General features: G+C 42.2%; 1 protein-coding gene across 1 annotated transcript in view; it reads right to left on the reverse strand.

The window, feature by feature from the left end:
• rev1 (REV1 DNA directed polymerase) overlaps positions 1–9,499 on the reverse strand; it is a 16,690-nt gene extending 7,191 nt beyond the window's left edge. The window contains exons 1-9 of the mRNA XM_010772871.1: positions 9,230–9,499; positions 8,204–8,270; positions 7,010–7,142; positions 6,256–6,424; positions 5,432–5,932; positions 4,162–4,991; positions 3,188–3,286; positions 2,955–3,065; positions 2,712–2,838 (exon numbers count right to left, since the gene is read on the reverse strand). Of these exons, the coding sequence (XP_010771173.1) occupies positions 2,712–2,838; positions 2,955–3,065; positions 3,188–3,286; positions 4,162–4,991; positions 5,432–5,932; positions 6,256–6,424; positions 7,010–7,142; positions 8,204–8,269 (2,036 nt within the window). The 5' untranslated portion in view covers position 8,270; positions 9,230–9,499. The remainder of the gene's footprint in view (positions 1–2,711; positions 2,839–2,954; positions 3,066–3,187; positions 3,287–4,161; positions 4,992–5,431; positions 5,933–6,255; positions 6,425–7,009; positions 7,143–8,203; positions 8,271–9,229) is intronic.
• Positions 9,500–11,407: the final 1,908 nt, after the last annotated feature.

Here is an 11,407-nt window from a genome sequence, read left to right on the forward strand (position 1 = left end):
TTCTTCGATGCTCAGCAGCACTATGAGCCTCATTCTCTCAGTGTATCATCAGGATCACAGAGACACACACACATCAATTTAAATTAAAGAGTTCTTTAATGATAGGTCAAGAAAAACATCTAAAGGTAAATAACACAATAAACAATAGCCCATAACACCTGTAAGGCCCCCGGATGGAATTTTAACGACATTTACTCTTAAGCCTACCTAAAAAAGTTCAGTAAAATTTTTTTTTTTAAAAACGACTACATTACATAGTCAAAGCCGTCCTTTTGTTCAGACTCACAATGCTATTGGGTAGTAAATGTGTTTATAGGTCCTGCCCTCTGCCATTTTCACGGCCAGGGATTTCTGGCCCCCATGGCAATATATCACATTGGCCCCCACCACCAAGGCACAGGCCGCAGCCAACCAAGCACAATTCCTGCGCTACGATGTTACCTTGTTAGACGCGTTTATCCAAGAGCCGACATACATAGCCTCAATACTGTGGACAATCCCCACAGGAGCAATTTTGGGGTGAAGTGTCACCCCCCCCCCCCCCCCTCTCAGGGACCACAACACATGCTACTGCAGTGGGGTTTGAACCTGCTGTGACTCCCTGATCCCAACACCAAGGCTCTATCCACTGCGCCGCACGCCTCATTTATGCTTTAAATAACTCTACCTGTACAGGCTTGCATCTATCTTGTAGTCCAATGCTAACCGCACACTATTTACTGACACTGAGCTGTGAAAATATAACACTTATGGGGGGACAGGGCTGCTGAGCCTAGAGATGGATCTGTTGGTCCTGGCACCAGGGGGAGGGATACTAGTTTAGTATGAATAGCTGCTAAAAATCTACCTGCATTTGTTAAATGTCAGCTAAAAGAGCAGTGAAATTAAAAACCTCTGCATTTTCTTTATAGATATTAACAGTACTTAATGTCAGCTTAGTAAAAAAAAACAATACAAATTATTATTTACAATAGACTAACAGACACATTTCCACCACTCATGGACCACACACACCTTTTCTTTGAAAAACTTGGTGTCATACTGTCACCCTTTAGTCCCTCTCTCTTGTCTTTCTCTCCTTTCTTTTCTCTTTTGAAAGACTGACTTTGTTAGTCGTTGAGACATGGTTCACACGTAAGTACTAGCATCCCTGCTCCTCACATGCTCTCACTCTCTGCTAGAAAGTGCCGGCGATGTTGCACTGCGTTTGGAGGCAGGACCAAACCATTAGATGTAAATAGAAGGGGGTGTACAGAGGCTTTGGATAATTAACTTTTGGAAGAAAATAAGTGAAATTAATTGTAAGTTTAGTGAGTACATTATCAATATGACGTCCTATTAATGTTAATTCTTGATGAATGATGAAAGGTTACTTAAACATGTTTTTCTTAATGTTCTAAAATGGTTTGGGCCCCCGTGGTGAGGGTGTTTGGGGTGGCCAATAGGGTGGCCAGGATTCAGCTGGGGGTGGCCGTGGCCACTCCCAGCCACCCCCCAGCTCCGCCACTGCCGGAGAATACATCAGTGTACCCTCGGTTATAGCTCCTCCAGAGAGACTCCTCTCTCCTCTCTCCTCTGCATCAGTGGACCCTCGGTTATAGCTCCTCCAGAGAGACTCCTTTCTCCTCTAAATCAGTGTATCCTCGGTTACGGCTCCTCCAGACAGCCTCCTCGATAATCGATCCTCGACGAGCCTTTAGAGAAATTTGTTTTCCTTTGAGACGGAATCCGACATCCGTTTCCAGGTCGCTGCCGGAGGACCTGGGAGTTGAAGACACGAAAATTAGAGAAATGACAAACGGCTCATTTCGGAGGACTCGCTCATCACTGCACGCACGTCTGTGACCACAGTTTTAATTTATTCTGTATTTCGTCTTGTTATACTCAGCCTCTTCTGGAACAAAGTTTGCCTCCTTGCTGTGATAAAAAGCCACATACCGAGAACCAAGTACATGATCGCTTCCATATCCTGCATTGTTATGGTGTTTGTGAGTTGTGTCGCCGTGAAGATGACGTCACGACAGTTTTACGCAGCGTCGCTCCTCCCGCCGAACAGCCGATCGCCCCACCTACACTGCGTTGTTACTATATTTACTACCCCCAAGCGATGGGAATTATGGATTTTCGAAGGGAGCCGGATCTTATGGCTCCGTTCCTTTGCGAGAGCCGCTCAAAAGAGCCGTTTTTATTTTAAGGGGGTGGGGTTAATAGGTTTATCTGCAAAATATACCTTTTATAATTCAAAGTCAAACTGTAGCTGTGTCGACTAATGATTTTATTGTGTACACATATATCACTTCAATTATTAAATACACCTTTGTACTCTGAAGTATTCAACAGAAAAAAGAACATTTTTAATATAAATGATTTGCTGTGGCCAATTGTTTTCATTGCATTTACAGACCCTTACTCTCTGATTGTAGAACCACGCTAAAAAAAAGCAGATAGCAACACCTATACAAACTGACAACAAATCTTTGCTGAGCCTAAAAATAATCATAAATGAAAAGAAATATATTGCAATGCACAAAACAGCAGCATCCAACAGTCTGTAATCCAGGGTTGGATATTACATGTCACTGCATGCAGGAGATCATCATATCATTCTGTCTTGTATTACTAAACAAGTCGCGACCGACACATCACTACAATGAACACCAGAAAAAAGGCCCACCTAAAAAAAATAATAACAACGAAAATTCATATCCTACCTGGCCTCATAACTGCAGGATGCAATCTCTGCCCTAGAGAGAGTCGCAGTATCCTGGTCCACTCCGTTAGTATGGGGGACAGGACTGTCTTCTGATGGACTTCTGTCCAGATCCTCATCTTCCATCTCTGAGAGGCAGAACAAACGTTCATTTAGTGTCAGGATAATACAAGAAACACACAGAGAAAATCAAGGTCAGCAGAAAGCTCCATGACAACCAGGCAGTGTGTGATGTGCTTCTCACCAGGGGGAGCATGTTTCCTCTGGTAGTACTGGCTCTCCAGCTGAGGCTGGGCCCCGGGCCGCAGGGGGACCCGGCCCTGTCCACGGCTACTGGTCACAGCTACTGGCCTCCCTGCAACACAACCATGAGATCAACCAGGAGACCGAGTGGACGTGTGAGGCTGTTCTGTTGTGTTGAATATAAACCGGTTCACTGACAGCTCACACTTCAATACAGACAAAGAGAAGCCTTACCTTGGAGCTCTGGTCGATGTCGGATCCCCACAGACACGAAGAAACAGTCCATGTCCACGTGAAATATACACGATTTGACACTTGTGGGTGCAGACGTACCTGACCACACAAACAAAAGCAACAAGTCAGAGGAAGGGCTCGCAAATCATGAGATGAATGCAACAACTAATGATCCCCGGAGTACTCGTGAATTCTGTAACTTAGTGATTAATGATCATTTCATTTGCAGAGACACATACATTAATATCTTAATTCACAGAGAAAATATTTTGTCCTTATTTGTGCTGGTTTGTCAATTCAAGATGAGAAACCGGTGTTCTCATAGCATTTTTTGACATTCTACAGTCAAGAGAAAAAAAAGACTCATAGCGAGAATGGATGCCAATCCGTCTCTGACAGAACTTGAACAGGAGAAGTTGAAGTTATGTGGTATGTGTCTCAGACCTTGAGAGTCACCATGACACCTAAATATAGAGGGTATGCACAGACGTCACTTTCCCACCGGCACACAACCCCCTCAGTCACACTGAACGGCTAAAGGGCAAAACGACATGGCAGCTGTAAGTTGTCAAAACTGCAGCAGTGGGGTAAAATGTAAAAACTCAAGAGGTTGACCAATCACAACAGAGCCGGCCAGCTGCAGACAGGACTCTGGTTTCAGACAGAGGGTGAAAAGAGGTGCAGCAGCACAGGCAGTATGAGAACAATAAAGACTTTTTTGAACATTAAAGCATGGAGACATGTCACAGTAAAACCCACCTCTTCAACTCTGTATCCATAAGCCCCCCCCCACCTCTCAACCAACTTCCTCCTGACTGCTTTTCTGTTTTGTTTTGTTTGTCTACCCTCCCTCCCAAATGTGAAGCGTCTTTGGGTTCAAGAAAAGCGCCATAGAAATATAATTCATTATTATTATTACAGTAGAAGAAGAAAATACTAACATGAAAAGCAAAAAGCCACCCTTCCTCTCTTACCTCCTCTGTCTGAGCGCTGGGCCACCGACTTCCTCAATCGTTCCCTCCCTGGGAAGGAGGCGCCCCCCGCTGCTTTCCTCTTGCTGTGCAGCTCGTTGACATACTCCGAGAAGCCGGACCTCCACGTGGAGATCTGGTGTAAACGTGAGTGAGAGTAATACTCAGAGATCAGTCCGCCTGTCTGGGCCATCAGCTGCGCCGAGGACTTAGACGGCGACGGGGACTTTTCAGTGGGATGATGAGGTTTGGATGTTATGTTGGTTGAGTTTAGCGAGGCAGATGAAAAGGCATTGTGGTGACTCCCGTTCAGACGGACAGGAGAATGTGAAAGAGAGCGATGTGCGGGGGAAAGAGGAGTCTTTTCTGGATGTGAATTAACTGGACGGGATGGGTGGAGCTGTTTTGGGAGTAGGTGGGTTTCCGTGGCTTTTAAAGCCTCCTGGTAGGTGGGTGGTGGAGGTTTAAGTCTCTTCTCGTTGGCTTCATGTGAACTGGATTGCTTCAGAGAGACCACAGACTGCTCGGATTGCTTTGGAGGACTCTGGGGGAACTCATAAGGGTCGGGTTTGGTCTGAAACGGCCCTGGAGGACTGTGAGGTTTATCGTGTGAACTCTTGACTCTGCGTTGAGGCAGCTCCGTGTCATCAGAGGGTTGAGCAGGGGACAGCAGGTCCTCTGGCTTTAAGGCACCATTAACAAGGTGAGAGTGTCCATTCGTCAGGTGAGCTTCCTTCACCACCTGCGGGAGAGGATCTGCTTTGCCACACTCTTGCATTTCTTTTAATTTTGAATGGCTCATCACGTCAAATGAGGTCTGCAGGAACCCATTTCTGTGGGATAAAAAGATAAAGAGGATGTGGCTCATTTAGTAAGCCATTATGTTACAATGGGTGCAACGATCTCATTTAAATGAAAAAACAGTTCCCTCCTGGATTCCTACACAATTGAGCCAGTGGATTTCCATGACCTTTCATAAATTGTATTTATGATCAAATATTGTCTAAATGTCTTCCGTTCAGGTAGGAAGCCCAAGCATGAAGGGGAAAACACAGAGATGGAAGATCTTTTATTTTGCAACTTTTAAACTTTTAAATGTTAAATATTTAAATTATTTATGTTTTAAGGGATTTATTGTTGTATATGTAAGAAAAAGAAAAACTGTAAATTCAACTTCCATAACTTGGATTTTATAGAACTCTAGGTCTGAAAATATGAATTATTAAATTCCTTGAAATTCCCATTTTATGGCTCATTAACTTTCCATACTCACATCTTTAACTCCACTTCCTTGCAGCTGCTGTTGTAAGAAGAGTTGCTGTGAGGTTGTTGTTGACCGGCCCTCTGGTGCTGCAGATTAGCTTGAGGGTTTTGTAAAGGGGACAGTGGGGGCTTGAGGGGGGGTTTTGTGGGGCTGGGGTTAGACAGCAGGTGGGTGTGTGAGGGGCTTCTGTGCCTGGGATCTGTGTTGAGGTAAGTGGATGCTAAGTGGCTTGGCTGTGGGTTGATGAGGCGAGCAGCAGAGCTCGGCTGCACGGACTGAGGTTGGATGTTGTCTGGGTAAAGTCGACTGTGGTTCGGGGGGGGGAGGGAGTTATTCTGGCTTTCCTGGTTGAGAACAGAGCGCTGCATGCTGCGCTGCGGCAGGTGGAGCTTCTGATGGCTCGGCCCTGCCATCTCAGGCGTCTGGCGGGAAATCATGGCAGGGAAGAGCGGGCCCTTCTGATTGTAGAGCTGGTACTGCAGGCAGGGCAGGAGACACCCAGCCTGGATACTGTTTGAACAAACGAGAACATAAACACAGAATCAGAATCAAGTTTATTGCCAGGTACGTTTACACATACAAGGAATTTGCTTTGGTATCTGGTGGTGTGAACATAAACAATATGAAAAAACAAGTTGCAAAGTAGGTAAAAAAAAAAGAAATATATAAGGATAACCAAAATAAATTATTTTTAAGAAGCAATTTAGCATTAAAAAAGGATGCTAAAGACAAGTATTTAAACAAAATGTAAATGTAACTATACAAATAAACAAGGGGGATTGTACACTATGATATTGAATGAGCAAGATATTCTCTTGTCCCACTGAACTCACCTGTCAGTGATCCACAGCGGCCGGACGATCTTTTCCCCTCTCAGCTCCTTGATTTTGCTGTTGGGCAGGTTGTTGGTGATGATGTGAGAGGTCTTGGAGCGAGAGTAGTACGTGTGGAACTGACCGCCGTGCAGCATCATCAGCCTGCGCAGCTCATCCGCACTCGGGTCTGCTCACAAACAGACAAGTTAAAAATTAACCAAAAAGACCCAAAAAATCGATTTCTATGGTCCACACAAGGCAAGAGTCAGACTTGCAGAAAAACATCACAAACACAGCAATCATTTACATGAGAAACAAATAAAATCAGTTGTGACATGAAACATCATGTGAAAGGAACAAAAAGAAAAACACTTGTAAACTATTCGTACAGTTATATTGGACTTTTTTCTGTTTACCATCTGGATTTAGTTTTTTGCGGTGCCGAATGTTAGAGATATCGTCCCTTGAGAGGTTTGCCTTAATAAAAAACTCATCTACAATGCCTCTCAAAGAGTTGCTCAACATAATCCACAAACCTTGTAGGGAGAAGTTTGCTGTGGGAACTATTTTATTTCTACCTAACTACACCTGCCAGAGAGTGAGCACGAGCCTCCTGAGCAGATGCATGTTCCTTCTCTACGGTGATATGTTTGCTCAAATCAAAAGAGGGAAAATATGTATTTTTGACGCTCGGGTGACTTCAGGAACGACGGATGAATTATTGAGAGGGAAAGAGAGACAAACTAGTGGAGGTGCTGTAGCGTAGTGTTACCTGTATATCCATTAACATAGATAGATATTCCGCTGAAAATAGTGGAGCATGTCCCGTCCTTCTGCTTCTCTCTGGGGGCTTCCAGTTTAAACTGCTCGTCCAGCTTAGAAACTTTGGCAGCCATGTAGCCGCCCTGCACACAAGAAGGAGGGCAAGGTGAGAAAAAAGATTTACAACTGTGCCTGCAGAATCCCACAGCTCATATGGCAATCTAGGATATGTAAATATAAATTAAAGTTTTTTAACAAAATAATGGCCAAAAAATAATACATATTTCAAAGGAAATATTTAGTCTTGAAATGCTGTTAGGAATATCAAAATGCCTTTGTCTATGATAATAATAATAAATAATAATACACTTTATTTGTATATCACCTTTAATGCACAAAGCAGCCCAAAGTGCTTTACAGAACAAGAAAAACAACATCACAATATTAAAATAAATGCAGAACAAGATAAAACATCTACAGTGATCTTAATGAAATTCCCTCGAAATTAAAGCTGGCAAGAAATTAATATCGGTTCAAATAAAACAATTTAAAAAAGAAAATTTTAAATGTCAAATAAAAGCAAAACAGTAAAACATGGACAATGATACCAGTGGGAATTTAAAGTTGATGATGAGAATAGTACCTACATAAACAATCTGGCACCAAGCCACACTGTTTTAATTATCAGTATGTATGACACATGTATGTTACCATGGGTAACTTAGGGTTTAAAGTTTCCTGCTTCAGTTACAAGAATAGCTATTGTAGGATTACAGTCTTGTCTGAATGGTGATACTACTGTTATTATGAGATGTCGTTTTGGGGCTAAATGCAGCTCTCTCACAGCTTTGTTAAAGCTTTGCCTGGCAGTCCAGCCTGAACCTAATTAGACAATGACTAGTGATCTGCTTCAGGCTCTTCGCTGCTTTAATGAAATTGCAGGGGGTGAAGAAGAAAAGGGTTGTTCACTTACAGTTTCCCAGTAATATTGTAAAACTCACTTTGCATAAACCAAGGAATACCCTCTTTCCCTTTGAATGTTTTTCCCTTGACGTAGTATTTACAACTGAATATTCATCTTCCCGTCTACCTCCCCTAAGGTAACATTTCTCAGAGTCATGTCTACTGTTTTTATTTTCATGTCTTCATTCTGGAGTTATTTCTGCCCTACATTGCTGATTAGGAGGACATGACAGGTACTCACCCTCTCAGCCCAACCATTGTCACCACTGGCATTGGCTTTCTTTTTTGACCACACATCTCGACTCATACTGAAAGCAAGACAAGAAGAGTTAGACATCAGTACTCAGGAGACAAGGCAAATACAGCTTAGTGCTTTGTTCATTAATTAAGATAAGAAAGATAAACCTTTATTAAACGCCATAGGGAAATTCAGGTGTCAAAGCAGCAACAGTAATAAGAGTGAATCACGAGATAGGATAGGAACTGGAAGAGTTCACATAAGGATAATATGATACAAAACAAGTAAGTAACGCTGTAAATAAAATAAAGAAATACGAGATAGCAGATAAAGATTAGAGTATTTTATTTTTACAAAACTTATTGTTTACAATTAGTTTTTGTGATGCACACAAATAGCTTTACAATCCTGATGATGGATGTCAACACAAATCAGAAACATGTGTGCCAATCAATTTAATTATGAACCTACTTACAATAAGTACATGTTTGAAATGTGCAAAAAATACTGACTCCATGTTTGTTGTTGTATACAAAGCCCTCTCAGCTGCAGAGAAGCAATGACACTGCACACAATTGACATTAATGGCTGTTGTGTTATGCATTTACTACTATAGTTTCATGTCAGCTGAAATGTTGTGATACTGTTTTTACGCACAGCTTTGTGTCCAAGGGCATGCCCGGGCAGGTCTGCAGACACTGACAGGTTGGTTACAACAGAGCCCCATGTGGCACTTTGTCACATCCCCAGTGCACGCAGCTAACAGTAAGTTAGCCTAGCCACTCCAAGCAATGCTTTGTTTGTTAATCGAGAAGGTCGATGCCGCAGGACAGGACTGTAACATGGTGTCAATGATAGCAAACATACGAGTTGAGTGTTGCCATGCACTCGGGAACAAAGCTGCCTATTCAGCCAGCAGACAATAGACACAGCAACGTTACTCATAACGACTTTGCAACTTCAATGCGGTGTAAATCTGTAAAAACAGTCCTGGGTAAATTATGGTAAACACAAGTGACTTGTTTTTACCTTTAATCCTGCCAGGCTGTGTTTTTCGCTACAGATTTCTCTGCAGATACAACACACAGTGCGCACTGATTACGCGGCGAGACCAAAGCAAAGCGAAATGAAAATCCTCCAGTCAGTAAACGCTAGCTCGACCCGTCAAGATTTACTTTGTTCTTCAGATAACTCCTTTTCGTTGGGCTGAAATCCTGTTATTTTGTCTTGCTGCCACGCCATGTCTCTTCAGCGTTTTCGCTTTCCCTCCCAGTCCTTTTACTCTCCATTTCTACCGCCCGCCTGCTGGAGCTTTTTGCTTTCTCTATTCTCAACGAGCATCAAGTGAAACCAGCAGAACATAGTAGTTCTGGGGGGATTTTCAAAATAAAACATTCGATGACAATAAACGTTAAAGGTGTGTGTACTACTCTATGGTACTACTGAGTAAAAATATTGTGGGAAACAGGTGGGTAATATAAATAAAGATACTTGTTAAAATGTATTATTTTGAATACATTAAGATCCACATAATTATCTGAATATGGGGTTTAAACTTTGAGGCAACAGTAAGAGTCTTCTAGATCAACATTTTATGTTTTGTGGAATTGTATGTTTAACTCTGAAACCTCCAAATAATTGTATATCTTTGCTTTACCTTTAGTCTGGGTAAGAGTAATTAAGTGTATCTTGTCTAGCCAAGATTGTATTTTATTTTGAGAAAACACCACCCAACTTCCGCTTAGCCTATAGCTTCTCTGAGCTAACTTGATCCGGCTCATCGCCGGCTTCTTGTTTTTAGCTTCAAGTTGTGGTTGTAATGCTGCCACTGTGCGGTCAACCGAGTGCATGCATGTCACCTGAAATGACTCTACAACATCCTCTGTAAAAGCTGTGTACAGTTTACAAACCACCCGTACTTTCACTGGACCATAGACTGTATATAAACCCTAACAAGAGAGTCGTTTGCATGCAGAACATAACCATTTGTTTATCTCTCTCTGACAGTTTGTCCACCTCTTTAAATGTGTTTTTCTTATATCAGGAGGGTTAGTGTCCACAGTGCGCCCACGCCGCCTTCTCTCCTGCAGCAGACAGTACATGTAAAGCCTAGTCTGAGCTTTTCTCTCTCTCGGTGTTTGTGCTGTCTGGCTCCGGGCAGCACGGTGTCCTCAAACGGCCCGGAACACACTCACTACTTACGGCCGTGACGCAGAGGGACGTGTGTAGGAACCAGCAGCAGTCACGGAGCTCACATTGACACAATAATAACCAAGTACAGTTTAAGTACAGTAAGAAAAAAACATTTAAAAATAGGTTATTCAGCAGCTCCATTAATGAATGAATGCACCATGGAGGGAAACAAGGTCACACGCACACTGAGCCAGAACCATAGACTGAGTCTGTTGCATAAATATAGCGTATAAATACATCTTGATATACAATAATAATAACCAAGTACTACAGTAAGAAAAGAAAAAAATAGGACTGTTTTGTGTACTGTATTTCTATGCATATCCACGTTAGTGAGCAGCTCAATGAATGAATTAGTGCACCATGGAGTGAAATAAGGACACACGAGCCAGAACCATACACTGCCTGTTACGTAAATATAGAAGCTATAAATACATCTTCAAATACAATCTATGCCCAGAATAAAAAGGGTAGGCTACAGCCTGAGAGCAAAGCTTTTTTGACTTTTGACTTTTGTACATATGACTGATTTAATTTAGACTAATTTCCTATTATTAGCCTTTTTTCAAATCAAGGCAACAAAGGGTATATTTCAACTGTTCGAAATGATCATGACGTTTAAATGATTATGCCCACTTGATCTGTAATCAATTTGCATAGTTAAATATATTTTCTATTCACCTTCAAATAAAGGACAGTGATATAAAGTAGCAGGATTTTCAAATGCATACTTATCATGTATTATTTTTCTGTAATATGCCATTGCCAGAGACACATTTACATTTTATGCACATGTTATGGACTATACAATAATCTTAATCCAGGTCAAAATCCAGTGAAAGAAAATGTACTTATTTGCAATAAGCCCCATTTCAAAGAGTGAAAAACACCATGATGCTATTGACCCAGAGATTGCCGCCTTGTCCTGAGGAGCCCCCTCATTGGTTGTTCTCTGTTGCTATGGTACCAGACATCGGATGCTGATGCTGTTTCATACACGACTTGTGTGTAAGT

Source organism: Notothenia coriiceps, unplaced genomic scaffold, assembly GCF_000735185.1.
Source record: "Notothenia coriiceps isolate Sejong01 unplaced genomic scaffold, NC01 NC01_scaffold00011645, whole genome shotgun sequence".
NCBI classification, from domain to species: Eukaryota; Metazoa; Chordata; class Actinopteri; order Perciformes; family Nototheniidae; genus Notothenia; species Notothenia coriiceps.